At 43.3% G+C, this 15,630-nt stretch overlaps 1 protein-coding gene across 1 annotated transcript in view; it reads right to left on the minus strand.

The window, feature by feature from the left end:
* Positions 1-285: 285 nt before the first annotated feature.
* The window catches only part of RFTN2 (raftlin family member 2), a 66,652-nt gene continuing 51,307 nt past the window's right edge, over positions 286-15,630 (minus strand). Inside the window, exons 8-9 of the mRNA XM_008538908.2 lie at positions 11,301-11,379; positions 286-1,740 (exon numbers count right to left, since the gene is read on the minus strand). Coding sequence (XP_008537130.1) covers positions 1,468-1,740; positions 11,301-11,379 — 352 coding nt within the window. The 3' untranslated portion in view covers positions 286-1,467. The remainder of the gene's footprint in view (positions 1,741-11,300; positions 11,380-15,630) is intronic.

The following is a 15,630-nucleotide window of genomic DNA, read 5'->3' on the forward strand; positions in this document are numbered from 1 at the left end:
CATCTGTGCCAATCTTCCTCTATTTTGTATGTGGTATGCTGCCACAGCATGGCATGATGAGAGGTGTGTAGGTCTGCACCCAGGATCTGAACGCCGGGCCTGTGAAGTGGAGCCCATGAACTTAACCACTACGCCACTGGGCTGGCCCCCCATGTTAATCTTATCAACAATTCATGGAGATTGGTTGAGTCTTGTTACACTATATATTTGATACTGTGTAACATATATCTGTCATACGTATGAAATGGATTATGAGCATCTGTGTTCAATAAAATGATAGCCCAATAACAAATGGCATTTTATTATGTGAATGATCTTACAATGTCAATATCAATGCTAATAGAAATATGTAACAGGCTGAACTCATCAATGGCAAAGTCATTGTATGTAATTCACCTGAAGGCTCCCACATTTCAAAGTAAGCCTTTCATACATAAATGAAAACCCTCTATTTTGTAGAATTTTGCTCTTTCCTGTTAAAGGCTGGCAAGGCAAAGGCACCCCACTTAGCAGAGTGAGGAAAGCCGAGATGGAGCAGACGGGCCCCGTGCTCAGCGCGTGTGCTGCGAGCTCTTGTCTAGTCCTGCAGGACTGAACACGCTGGGTTTCCACATTCCTCCTGAGTTAGCAATCAAAATAAAAGCATAATTCAAATCTAGACAGATATAAAAGATTTCAGTTTCCATTTAAAGTTCATGTTTTCCCTTTTCATACTATTTGCAACTTAAAAGAAAGAAAATTAATTCTTTCTGTCTCCTAAGGTTTTTAAATGTTGACATTGTGGGTTCTCTTCGTGTGGAATTTTAAGAGATGCTGCTTCGCTTGCTCTGTGTCTGGGCTATTAGAGGCAGCGAAGTTTAAGCTCGGGACTCAGTACAGGGTTGGTGGCGCGGCGACCCTATGAAAGCAAAGACAGACAGAAAGAATTTCTTTTCAAAGAATATTTTAACAAATAGAGGCTTGCTTTGTATACACATGCCATAGTTAAAGACAAAATTTGAATTAATTGTTATATTCAGGAAATACGTGTTTCATGAATTAGCCCTTGACATGTGTGTAAGAGAGAGAGAGAGACTACTTTTCAGCTTAAGTAAGACTAATTCCTGAGGGTTTCCTAACTAGGCACAATGCTGCCTGACATATTTAGTCTTCAGGAATTCTAAGAAAAGTGTACCTTGTCTATTCAGGAGAAACTGAAGTAGATTATTGGTTAATAACCTAATGAGCCATCTGTTTAAACAGATGTTTTAGTTGGGAGAAGTGTAAACATGATTCTAAATTTCCAAATACGTTGGTTATTCTTCCTTGTCTGGGAGGTTGGGCCAAAGTTCACGGAGATTAGAGGAAAGCCTGAGTCTGGAAGAATTCAAAGTATTACATAAATGCAGATAAAGTAATAACAATAAAGTCCGTCGGCAATTATTTTAATAATTATTTACAGGGCCTTTCGTTGCGTTATGTCATCGCTCACATGCAAGTGACCTGAGTTACTCCGTCTTCCTGGTCAAAGTGTCCCTCGTCCAGTTCCCGCAGGACGCTGTCGCTGCTGCTGACCCCGGAGAAGCTGCTGTACTGGGCCGGCCCCCGCTCCCCCGTCCAGCACTCTCTGGAAGCGGAGAGGAGGCCCTCCTCAGGTGGGTTTCTGCTCTCTGGCGGTTGCGACGTGGTCGTGTCCAATCCAACACTCCTGCTGGTGACTTTGTTCCTGTCATCACCTTTTAAAGGCCGGCTGGCTTTCCTCTGAAACACAAGAGATTGGCAACCGGGAGTTAAAAAGATGGGTGTTCTCCTGTCCCTCTGCTCCAGCGCGTCCTGTCCTTGGCCTGGAGCGTCCTCTCCCTGCCTCTCTTCAAATTCCCGCTCATCTTCAAGGACGGTCAGAGCCACCCTTCACACTCCCTCCTCCCCCCGGGGAGACAGGAGCTCCCCTCTCTGTTTCTCAGCACTCTGTAGCTTCCGGGCACGTCACTGTCCTCATCGTCAGGGTGGCGTGCACATGGCTGGGCCCTCAGTGACGCCTCTGAGAGACAGACCTATTGAGAGCCTGGTTCAGGGAGCAAAGCAGGGTAGAAATGCATTAAAGCTCCCACTTTTCTTCTTGCTTTTACTTGGGGTCTAAACAGCAGAAAAGGTACTTTGGTGGCCGCCTCACACCCATTTCTCGCGGGAATAGGCTGCACAGAAGAGTCACAGATAATTCAGGCCGAGTTTCTATTGAAAGTAGGCCTGGAGTGGCTTCCTGGGTCACGCAGACCCCTCTCCTGGTTCTGCTACAAACTGCTTCCGCCTGACTCGGCGGGAAAGCTGAGCAACCTGACCAGCCCGTTCCGCAGACTGTCTGAGGAGCTGTGGAGGGTTCTGCTATGAGCTGTTCACTGAGGGCTGCTGGTCAGAGTGGAGAGGACATGGCCTTTGCCAAGCAAACTTAAGACAAAATAAGAGAATTAAGTCAGTAAAAGGAAGGCTCAGGGAGAGAGCAGGAGCAGCTCAACATGTGGACGTTCAGACTCTTGAGATTTGCCTACAAGGGCTTCCTTACCACTGACAGCATGACATGTGTCGAATATCAGACTCTCAGGACAAAAAACTGAACACGGAGAAATAAAGATAAATAAAAAATTTAAAAGATAAATGAAAAAAGCACAGTAATTTTCCAGTTTATGAAGAGTGCATTTGCTGAAAATTCATTTATCTGTCAGTTGGAACTAGGATTACATTTTCCTAAATGTAAGAGTTAAAATTATAAAACTCTTAGAAAAAAACCATAGAAATCAGATGCCCAGGCTAGTCTTACAAACATGTGTCAACCCATAGGTTTGTTGAACTGTAGTATATAAAATACAAAAGTATTTTCTACTGTTCTTCATGGCAAATACACAAAGTAAACAAACAGCTTTATGAAATTGGATTTGCAGGCTGTTGTGGAATGTAACCTCTGTTGACGACACTGTCATACAGGAGGATGCAGCCCTCAGCACGTTGCACAGAAAGGAGAGTGCTGGCAGCTCATCTTTGTCTTGGCTGAGTTACTGGCGTCCCTGGGCAAGTTTAAGGGAATGAACAAGTCTACAGTGGGTTCTTCCTCAACAAAAAGCCACCTACATGGTCCCAAATCAGACATAGCTTGGTGGTGGTGACATCTTCCATTGGCCCCCGTGCATTCATCAAATGCAAATATCAGATCTCAAATCCTTTTCCTTGTTATTCTCATTTACCAAATGTATTGAATTTAATACAAGCAGTGGCCGCTGACAGATCTCTTAGACGGGTCCAAGATTTGAGAATAGTATGTTCTCCCCGGCCCTGGGAGGCTGGTCAAAGAGGACATAGCCTTTTGGTTGCAGGGAGGGCTGACGGGACTGCCAGGCTGGGTTCCTTTCTCAAGCCTGGCTCCTGCTCCCTTTCCCACAGGCATAAAGAATGCATTCACTCCGGAGTGACCTCTCAGCGTTAACGGAATGAAAACGGGCAGGCGGGGGTGCCTGGCAGCACTTGGCTGCCTGGATCTTCCCTTCCTCACCAGCACCAGGGCCAAAGGGAAATTTTGCAATAAATTCCTCATTGTATACCAGCCGATACAAGCCAACTCTCACATACTCAATGAGAATTTTCCTAATAAACATCAGGTATTATTCAGAATAAGATATTCATAGTAATTCACTTTTATATAAGTATTAATAAGTAAACAGCCACCAAGTGTAAATTTCGAATATCAGAAGATGACAAAATACCTAACATGGTAACTCTAAAAAAAGATTTCAGAGGAAACACTTTTATTTTCTTTTTTACCATGTGACTCTCAATAAACACATCTTCAGCAATGATTTTGCCTCCCCAACTTCACGCCACATGAAATAGTAGCTTTTCCAACAAATCAAATTGCAATGTTCTTATGACTTCCAAAGTAGGAGTCTGAAGCCCAGGCAGTCCCTGGAGATTAGCGACTGCTGCCCTCATTCTATAGAGGTCGACTCCGGCCCAGAAAGAGGCAGGATTTGTCCAAGGTCAGGGAGTGGCCGGCCTCAAACTGGAGCTGGAATGTCTTGCTTTATTCTTTTCACACTGTATAACACGCCCATTATCTGCAAAAGTACGAGTAGACTTGTGGTCGAAGATTTGTGTATTTCCCAAATAAAATTCCCTTCACTTGCAAACATAATACATGTTCAATGTAGAAAACCTGGTAAAAACAAAGCCCACCCATTATCTCAACTCGCAGAGATGCCACTGTTAAAATTTGGCATATTTTACTGTTTTCTTCTCTAAACATACATGTGTTTGCATACACACACATAGATGTGCGCAGCTCACTTTTCCACTTAGCACTACATTTTGAATATTTATGTCAACAAAAAGAGATTTCCATGCTACATTGCCAGGCTTATTCATATGCTCACTTTCTTCTAATATTTTCACTATAAAATTGGGGGAAATTATTCCAAGATTGGGATACAGATTTAACGCCACCCTTGACAAAATCTATTAACTTTTGAGAATCATTCTCATTTACTAAAAATGGGTGACCCACTTCAAATACATGAGACTCAGGGACAAGTTGGTTGAATTGAGGGTGTCCTACCACCTTATCTTCATTCTTCACTGTCAGTGTCTTAAAAACAGAACAAAACAGGATTATCCCAGCAATCCTAAGATGCTGTGTTGTCTTGGACAGTGTTATAATGGCCAGAGGGGCAGAGTAGCTAAAAAATATGGTTTCTAAAGCAGTACACACATGGAATGGACATTCAGGATTTCTCTTCCTGTGTCTCGTGCTGGGGGGGTTAGGAAGACACCGCGAGCTTCCGTGGAGCTCCAGTGCCACTTGGAAGGGTCAGAGGTTTTGGAACATGCAGAGAGGTGCCGCCGCTGCTTGCTCACAGAACGTGTTCCTGTGTCATCCATCCAGCTTGAGGCTGTCAAAGTCACTCCAGCCTGGGAGGCAGAAGAGTGCTGTGGACCACCACCTTCCCGGCCAGCTTTCCATCCGCCCCGTTCTCTGCTGCAGTGTGGGCACGTGGCCCAAAGGGACCCAACCAGAGTCCTTCCCTGGGGTTGCTGTACGGACTCCAGGATAAAGAAGGTCTTTCTTTTTGCTGAGGTGGCCACATTCACCTCATAGGAAGCCCCCTGCTCATGCACACACAGACGCTGAAAGAAACTGATGAGAGAGAACATCCTGGTAATGGTGAATCTCTGGGGTCAGAACCCGAGGCCTCGGTTCTTGTAGCTCTTTTTTTGGTGGTATGAGCTGTGCCAGTATCCTTCCCACCTCGGAGCCAATAATTTCTTATGTACACAGGCTAGTCTCTCCCTTACACCCCAACAGACACCAATGGGCAATATGGAAGCCAGCGTGGGTGGCCCAGAAGAGAGCTGCTCGCTAGCTGTGAGGCAGGACAGAGCGCCCGCCCCAAGGCAGCAGTGGCCACTCTTCCGCTTCTGCCCCCACCAGGAAAAAGCCCATTTGCCTTGAGTGGAAAGAATTCCCTACACAAAGAACTTTGTTAATGATAAAAGCAAAATGCTTTCATCTTTATTTTTACAGCTCTTTGAGATACCTGACATCCTGTGTTTACACTGGCGCCTGATTTGATTTCACATGGACTTTGGTCTGGGACGTTAACAGCTAATGAATGAAATATGACCTTATGATTTTCAAAGAATTTCAAATGAACTTCAAATGACCGAAAAACTAAGAATAAAGTTTGATAAACAATTGCCTTACTCTAAGGAAGAAGTCAGCATATACATTAAATATTTCTTAGTATTCATATCATTTTATTATAGTTACCTTGGAAAAGATCTAATTCAGAACTTTTCTTTGGCTGCTGCTCCTCCACTTTTTGGTTTGTGTTAGAGAAATGATCTAAGAAGTCTTTACTTCTTGAGAGCATTCATTTTGAGACATATTTTAAAGACAAGAAAATTATTTGAATGCAAAACTGCTCTAAAGATGACAAAAAATATAAAATTGGAACCATTAAAATTGAACACCTGTCTCCCAGGGTCTATTCTCTCCGTCTTTCTGTTAATAATGGAACTCCCCCACAACCAATGCCTCAAAATTTTTAGCTGGGCATGTGCTCTTTCACTGAGGTACCAGCACATGGTTGCCCAGATTACATTTCCCAGCCTCCCTTGCAGATGCTGTGGTGACATAAAAAAGTTGCAGCCAATGGGATGTGAGAAGAAGCATGTGTGTGACTTGGGGGTCAGTGCCTCAGAGGCATGTCTGGAATTCCTCTTTCCTACTTGTGCTGGCTGGACAGTGGTGACAAGTGTGGCAGCAGCCCTGGGTCCAGAGGCAGAAGCCAAGTGTTGAGGGTGGCAGAGCAGAGCAGTCATGAAGCAGAGCCTTGCCCACCAAGACTACCTGCCCATCTTTAGCCTGTGATGAGAGAAACCCTTCTGTTGTATTTAAATCATTCTATGTGAGTCTTTTTGGTATAGCATCTTAGTAACTAATTAGTTACCAAGTAATAACTAACAGAAAAAACTTGTTGGGCACTAATGCTTTTTAGTTTAATTTTCCCCAACTTTCCAATTATGAAAAACTTTAAAGGATAGTACAATGAACACCCATATACCTACTACCTAATTCAATACTTGTTAATATTTTGCCATATTAGCTTTATATATGTACGTGTATGTGCATTTTTTTGAACATCAAAAAACATCAATACACTACATTCCTACATACTGGCTGAAGGTAATTTTTAGCTGGAGAAAACGGAGGGTCAGGAGGAAGTTCTGGATTTTTCTTCAGTTTCTCCATAGAGTTAGTAGTGTTTAATCATCTACTATTGAAAGAAAAACATTCTTACGAAAATAATAGCAACATTCCATCTGAGCAGGCACCGTGCCGAGCCTGCCATGTGTTTTCTGCCTGAATCCTCCTCACAGCCCTGTGGCAGGTGCTAATGTTGTCCTTATTTTACAGATGGGGCCACGGAGTCTTGAGAGCGTGGCAGATGCTGTTAGCGCACTAGCACACATGCACACACATGCACACACCCCTGGAGCACCTTTCATGGTTGGTTGTCTACTCCCAAGAATACCCCTGGATGGAAACCCTAATCTGAGTTGGCGAAAACGAAATACTTTTAATGACCTTTTGTTTCTTTTAAATAATTATCAAAGGGAAACGGGTTGAAGAATTTAACTGAAATAGAGACTTTTAGTTAATAAAAAATTCAATGAGTTTTCTTTGAGTCTTCAAAAGAAAGAAAAAAGTTACGAAAGGAGATCTTGGAAGAACAATCGAGAAGATTCACTAGATGGAGGTGAAGTCCTGGTCAGAGTCCCTCACTCTGCTCAGCATCGCTGTCAATTCCTTGAATCCATTGGGAGGGCCCTCCCCCCACAAAAAATAAAGAAAAACGAAAATAGAAAAAAGGAAGAGCAAGATAAGAAGAACCCCCTTTATTACACCATACAGCCTCAAGTAGAGGAAGGGAAGGGCAACAACTCATTGCACGTGGTAAGAACTCCCTTCCCCAAGCACAGCCCTACCGAAGGACAAAGACATAAACCATGCAGTCTCTGTAATTTATAACGCAAACCATCTTCTAAATCTAACTCTTAAATTATCATACAGTCAAAGTGTACAGTTCTATGAATTCTAACACAGAGGTATAGATCTGGGTAACCATAATGAGGACACAGAACAGTTCCATTATCCCCCCGAACCCCTGATCCCTGACGACCACTGATGTGTTCTCCACACTCTGGTTTTGTCTTTTGAGAATGTCATAAAATGGGATAGCACAGTCTGTAACCCTTGGAGACCGGCTTCTTTTAACCAGCATGCTTCTGAGATTAACGCAAGCTTACTGTGTGTATCAGTAGTTCACTCCTTTTTATTTCTGAGTAGTATTTTACTGTATGGACGTACCACAGCTGTTCATCTAGTCACCTGCTGAAGTCATCTGGATTGTTTCCAGGTTTGGAGATTGTGACTAGAACTGCGACAAACCTTTACATCTAGGTTTTTGTGTGAACACAAGTTTTTCGTTCTCTAGGGTAAATATCCAAGGCTGGGATTGCTGAGTCATATGGTATGCATATGTTCAACCTCCTAAGAAGCAGCTAAAGTATATTGCAGAGTGGCTGTCCCATTTTGCATTGGCCCCCGGCCTTGTTGAGAGTTCTGGTTGCTCCTCATCCTTGCCAGTTCTTGGTCTTGTCAATATTTCTTACTTTAGTTGTTCTAATAGGTGTATGGTGGGATCTCATTGTGGTTCTCATTCGCATTTCCCTAATGGCTAACGATGAAAGCAGCTTTTTAGGGCTCATTTCTCATTGACACATCCTCATTGGTGAGGTGTCCACACCTTTTAACAGGGTTGTCTGTTTTCTTATTGTTGAGTTTTGAGAATTCTTGATACATTCTGGATATACGTCCTTTGTCATATATGTGATTTGCAAGTGTTTTTTCTCCCAGTCTGTGGCTAGTCTTTTCATTTTCTTAGTGTTACTCGCAGATCAAAAGTTTTTAATTTTGATGAAGTACAGTTTATTAATTTTTTTATGGAGTACGCTTTTGGTGTCATGTCTAAAAACTCTTTGCCTAGCCCCAGTTCATGAAGATTTTCTCCTGTTTTTTTTTCTAAAAGTTTTCTAGATTTACTAAAACAAACTATCTTTTAATAGCTTAAAGAAAATTCGGGGAGTAAATGAGAGTATAAGTACTCTGACTTGATATTTTCCACGTTTAAAAAAATTCTGAAGCCATCTAGAATATTGCATAAAACATATCTGTGAAATATAAAACAAAATTGCGAAAGTAAAGGTCTTGATAACCTCAGAAGAAAAATTCCAACAATATGCTTTCTTCATTATGCAATTCTCAATTCCCTCCACCACAACAGGGGCAGGAAATGGCTTCGTTCAAAATAAAAATCCTGCTCTATGTTGAGTGCAATTGGATATGGAAAGTCTCACGTATCTTGACATTAGTCTCAGTAGAAGAAAGAGAGAAACTTCTTTTCAAGGGTTAAACTCTGGATAGGTTTCTACCAGCTCATGAAATGTGGGCTGTAATGGAAACTCATGGACAACCCCAGGGCAACGCGTGTAACGTCTCAGATTTCCACCAACTTATTTTAGAACTAAACACCTTTGAAAAAATTCTTTAAAAACGTTTATAAATGAAGCAATTCTCCCATCAACTCCTCCCAAACAACGACTGATTTCAAGGTACAAGCAAAGAACCGTGCTATATGGACCTACAACTACATACACTTTCAACGCATATTATAAATGTAACTTTCACAAAATACATGTGAGATAGCCCAATTAACACTATCGTCATAATAATAGTCTCCTTTCCCAATACTACTACTACTTTTTTGATATAAAATGACAATTGTTTTCACCAGAGAAAACTTAAAGAATTGAAAAACTGGTTTTCAGTTATAGCTGTTAGACACTTCAGCTCCAGACTGAACCACCCACATGGTCTGCCCTGAAATAATCTCAATGTCCTGCGATTTCCTGCTAGGAAAACTAAACGTTAGTCAAAGGAAGAAATAGTAAATCCGTTTAGAAGCAGAATTCTAAGCTGTAAAGTACATTATTCCTGGACTTCTCATTGACACAGTTGACATTTATATACTTCCTTACTATTATATAATGAGCCAGCAATTTTATTCACAATGGCTGTAAATATAAAGATTACCCAAAGGAAAACTACCATGAGACTACTGGATGGTATTTAAAGTTGCACAAAAAGGGTGTAAATATTCTCAGGGAATCAGGGAACCGATATCTAATCCTGAGTAAAGGAGACCGTGAAGCAGCTGAATTTGGGTCTGATATCTTAGCAAACACCAACTCCATGGCCCCCAGTTAATCAAAAATGCCATGAGGCTGTGGCTTCTGCTGACCTTTCCTCAGAAATGATGGCCATTTGCAGAATGTTGAAAGAAAGAAAGGAGAGGCTGTAGCATGGTGAGAAGCTACTTTGGGGAAGGAGAAAGTAGAATGAAAACCTTTTCTGGCCATTCTCTGCATGTACCCACCCTTGCTCCTTCTTGACAGAATATTTCTTAATGAACTGCTCCCGGGGGCTGGGGGCGCTGCAGCCCCGTGGGCTCTAACTCGAATCAGAGTCTTTCCAGTATCTGTGCACTTGATCTCTGCTCTCCCGCAGGAGGAGGCACCTTCCTATCTCCCCGCCTACTCTCTACCTATTTACCTAGTGAGGCAGCTACACTCTTTCCAAAATTAATGTGAGATGACTTAGCATGGTGGTATTGCATATACTCTCAGTCTAGCTTTGCTAGTTTAGAAAAACTTAAAGTTTTCTAAAACAACATTTTGTTGAAATACAGAAAAAGAATCACTTTAAATAATTTTCCAGTCCATTTGCAAATTTCCTATTTTGAAAGTTGTGCTTTATTAACGCCCAGATTGCTCCATTCAAAGATACTATTCTAGCTGTGCATCCAGTAAGAATAAGGTGACTTGAGGTTCAGCACAGCCCTTCAGCAAAGGGCTGAAAAAATATGAACTTGAGGAACAATATAAAAGTGCCGTTGGAGGTCAAGATAGAGAAAATTGCACAGATCTGTTGCAATATTAGGCAAGTTCACTTACAAGGCTTAGAAGTGTAGGGGAGGAACAAAGTTCTCCTCTGTCCTCTTATGTTTAGTACCTGAGCCCTGCAAATCAAACTGCCAAAAGACAGGAGAAAAGGTTTATTTTGAAGGCACATAGGGCCTTCACAGAGAAGGCAGTTAGACTTGAGAGCTTATATATCATTTTAACAAAGGGCGATAAATTGTGGAGAAGTGACTAGACAAAGGGAAAGGGGTTTGAGCTTCTATGGCAGTAAATTGTGGGAAGGTAAGTATATGGTAAAACTAATGGAAAATAAGAGTTATTTTAGTAAGGTTTGTTCATGTGGACTCAAGTCAGTGCCATCTCCAGGGATAAGAGTCATCTCTGGTGATTAAAAGTCTTCTCCTCCTGGTACAGGAAAGGGAGACCACTTTACAAGGGAAATTCACGTCAACTTTAAAAAGGGAAATTTATGCCCTGCTTTGTGTTGGAAAGGGACAGGGTAGACAGTTCCTCCTGTGTCTGCTGTTTCTTAATTGCCTTCAGCTCAAAAGAACGGGCTTCCCTTCAGAACTGTCTCATGTTATCCACTTGCTGGCACACCTCCTTGTATGTCGGTTAGAAGATTGTTCCCACATCGAGTGCACACTTCCTCATCTGTGCTCACCATTACAATCACAACGAGAGTTTAAACGCTTCAATATAACATGCAGTTCGTGAGGCACGGATTTACTCACTTCTGGGGTCAGGGCCGCTGAATTCCACATAGCTGGTCTCTGCAGGAACACGACCTGCTTTGTAGCCAAATTCCCCTCACTGCAAATTAAAACAACAGCGTCAGTGTTTGTGAATTAGTTCTTCTCCATATTGCACACTTAGCTAGAATATTCCACGCGTACCCTTTGTAGAATAATGTTCTGATCCAAAAATAACTATGAAATATGACTCGATATAAGTTGCAGCAGGAAAAATAAGAAAATTCCTAAAAACTGAATATGGTCACTACAAAAGAAAATTTTAGTGTGTAAAACTTGTAATCTCACAGTGCTAACATAGCTGTTTCATCTGTCTCCCTCCTAGTCTTCATCAACATGGGTATTTCTGCACGTCTGCAACGCTGCTTATTTGCATTTCTGTGCTTTTCACTGGACACCCTTTTCCTTATTCGCCCGCTGTGACTGTGTTCTTAACAGCAGCATAGTATCTCAAAGAATTAAGATAGCAAAATGCACGAAGCATTTCCTTGTTACTGGAAAATTAGGTTGTTTCCAGTTTTCTGCTTATTATAAAAAACACTGCTATAGAAATATGTATAGTTTACCTTATAATTTATTCCTTGAGATAAATTCTCAGGAGTGAGATTATTGGGTCCAAAGGGTATGATTTAAGCTTCTTGGTATGCACTGACAAATTTGCCTTATAAAAGGAAGAGACCAATGTGGGCTGCGGCGTGGAGAAATGTATATACATTTTCAATGGAGGGACTTGAGCCACCGCTAGTTTCATTTTCAGATGCTTCTTTGTAGGCAGCTACTCAGTATTCTCCTTATTTAACTATCATCGTGGCAAATTACCCCTTGCCAACGACTACTTGGGGTTTGGATGTCTCTGAAATGCTTTTCCCAGAGTCTCCAGGGATTCATGGGGAGGAGAGTCTGGAGCTAATGTTGCTCAGTTACGACTTTTATTATGCAAAAAACCTAAACAAAACCTCACTCTTCGCTGCATTTTATGCTGAGCTCTTTTACTGGAAAACAAATGCAACATTGAAACTCGGGCCCTAGAGTATATGTCAACCCCACACCATTTGAAAATCTCAATTTACTGACACTGTTGAATTTGGAGAAACAGCAACTCTTCTCCCCCCAAAGTGGTAATGAAAGACTGCCTTTCTTTAACTTTTATTTTTAAAAGACTGATTCTAGTCTAATCTCATTTTAATTTGACCTTATTTTTGATTAGAAGAAAAGACTTGGGGGGCCTGCCCCGTGGTGCAGCGGTTAAGTTCGCACGTTCCGCTTTGGTGGCCAGGGTTTGCCGGTTCGGATCCTGGGTGCAGCGATGCCATCGCTTGGCAAGCCATGCTGTGGTAGGCGTCCCACATATAAAGTAGAGGAAGATGGGCATGGATGTTAGCTCAGGGCCAGTCTTCCTCAGCAAAAAGAGGAGGATTGGCAGCAGACATTAGCTCAGGGCTAATATTCCTCAAAAAAAAAAAAAAAAAAGAAGAAGAAGAAGAAAAGACTTGGTATTGATGAGGATTTTTAGGCTGCTTAATTTTAAAATGGTTTATGATGAGGATTTTTAGGCTGGTTACTTTTAAAACTGCAGATGAGAAGCAGGCTCCCAGGACTGGAATTTTGCTTGCCCTTTTGAGACATTTGCGTTTGTGAAGGAAGGGGGGATGACCTTGTCAGGACCTGAAATTGGCCACCCCAGGATATGTCTCTTTGGCATCAGGATTGTTTTGGGCTGATTGCTTTCGATAAACTGGGACAGGGAAGGAGGCTCTGGGGAATGGAACTTGCCCTTGTTGGGACACATTTACATTTGTAAGGTAAATCTCTATCTGTAAAAGGTGCCTCCCTCTCTGTACCAGGAAGAAGAAGAGAGATGACCTTGTCCCTAGAAACTCTTAATGGGGAAGGCAAGAACTTAAGTTGGTTGCTGTCTGGCAATCTCATGTAACTGGTTTAGGGTGGTGGCGTCTAACCTTTCTAACCTTTACTTAATCCAATTTGATTCTTGTCTAAAAGTCATGGGATCACCCAACGACCAGACCCCACCTGCACTGATACCATGTTAACTTTTTTTTGTTCTTTCCTTTGTCTTGTAAAGAGATGAATCATATACCTATGCCTTAAATTTAGCTCTAACCCTCAACTTGGGGCAGCAGCAGGAGCTCTGACTGCCTGTGGGTCTTGTCCCCACACACCAGCTCTGCCTGCCCATTGGTCCTGTCCCCATACCAGCGGGAGCAGCAGCAGCTGCTCTGCCTGCCCATGGGCCCTGTCCTCGTGCCAGCGGGGGCAGCAGAAGCGGCGGCAGCAGAAGCTCTGACTGCCCATGGCTCCTTGTCCCCATGCTACACTATTCTCTAAATAAAAGAGCACTACTGCCAGATCTTAAGAGTCTAAGAAATCTTTCTTTCGACTCCTTGGCTCACCGACCCCGCATCAGTATGAAATATATAGTAACTTTTGGGAACAACCTGAACCATCAGGAGACATCAGTTATGACGCGGGTGTACAGGGAAGGGACTGGCAGTGTGCAGAAAGGGCTGGTCTGGTTTGGGAGGCATGGACTCTACTGGAAAAGGCCGTGGTTTTGGCACCAGGAGTTCATGGGTTCAAATCCCAACTCTACCATAGTAGCTGATGATGCCACGTAAAAGCTGTCGACTGTAACAGAGTTTTTAAATCCTCTGACTTTACAGTGTTCTACAGGGATGTTGTGCAGGATGAATGAGTCGACGTGCATGCAGAACCTCACTGTGCGGCCGCTGGAAGGAGCACAATGAACACGAGCTCCCTCCACTTCTCCATTCGTGTAATGCAATGAGGGAAACGTCTCAGAGTCAAGCACATCTTCCAGAGAGAAAGGCAAGGGAAGGGGTGCACGAGAATAGAGAAGAGGTTTCTGGGTAATATTCAAGGTGTGTGATCCAGGTAGAGAATCGCATGAGGAAACCAGGCCTAGAACTATCCAAAGACAAGAAGGAAGCATCAGGATGGAATTGTTCTTCTTGAAGAGGAAGCAGGAGAATGTCAGGGTGGGGACTGTGGGAGCCCTGGGGTGAGTTCTTTCCAATCAATAACAGGATGGAGCAAGTCTGAACGCGCTGGGCTGCAATGTTCGGCCTAGAGCAGCCTTCTCAACCTTTCCTGATGGCAGAAAACAGCAAATGAGGAGACGCTGCATCCAAAGCTTAGGACAGTCTCCAGATGACCCAATGAGACTCTGGAAGGTCAGCATCTTCCCATCTCTTGGGAGGTCCTTACGGACAACTCCTCAATGTGAAATATGTCTGAGATCTCCATGTCCCTGGTTTGCTAAGGGCCATTCTGATTTAAAACAGGTCCTGCTCTTTTCAGAACACTGGTGAGAAGCAGAGAACCCAATCGTGGGAGAACTAAAGGAAAGAGATCTGAAGCCATCCAGGGACCGCCATCAGCAGGGCAGGTGAGGCCCTCACCGTCCCTGCGGCTCCCGAGCTGGGGTGGGATGCTTGCCCCATAGCACAGCTTCTGCAAGGCTGCGAGCAGTGAGTCCTTTGGGACCTGAGTGCTTCAGATGCCACGATGCGTTCGGGTCACAGGGCCTACGTCTCCCATTCCCCACAGAAACTCCATCTGAGAAGTGCTGTTAGCTGACTGAGTAACTTAGTATCTCCCTGAGAGGGATGTAGAGCCTCGGAATCTCTTTCAGCCTGTTATTAATGGGCAGTCATGCTCAGACATAACAGAAAATGAACACAGCTTCTGAAAAATGCTTGATTTACACTTGGGCTCTGAAAAAGTTCTGGCACAACCTGTGTTGTTCAAGAATCTGAGCTGCCGTACGAGGTGGTCCAGGGAGCAGTCCGCCAGGAAGCTGTGAAAATGACCACTAGGCCTTCCTTTCGGGGCGCAGCAGACAAGGCCTGGGGCCATGGTCTGTAGGAGGGCACAGGCAGTGGGAGGGACAGGTAAGCGCATGTGTGTGTCTTACGCTTGTCCTTTAAGGTGGGCAGAGAAGGTATCATTTTCTCCGTTTTATGGATAAGGAAATTGAGACCCAGAGTTTTTAAGAGTTTAGTCTTGGGTCACTCCTACTTCCCCCCTTTCCTGCATACCACACTGTCTCCAGAGCAGGTGCAGAATGAACACTGCAGCCCCAACGACAGAGAGGGCTGGCCCAGCTTAATCCCTGTCTCCCTGGAAATGTTGATAACGGATGGATAAGGATAGACTACTTTGCAAAAGTCCAGGTTTGTATGTAGCATCTCCCAAATTTAGCATTTCAGGTTCACGGAGTTGTAGTGGAGAATAATGAAGAAAATAAAAACAAGTGTTCATTTTTCCAGGG

Source organism: Equus przewalskii, chromosome 17 (assembly GCF_037783145.1).
Source record: "Equus przewalskii isolate Varuska chromosome 17, EquPr2, whole genome shotgun sequence".
NCBI classification, from domain to species: Eukaryota; Metazoa; Chordata; class Mammalia; order Perissodactyla; family Equidae; genus Equus; species Equus przewalskii.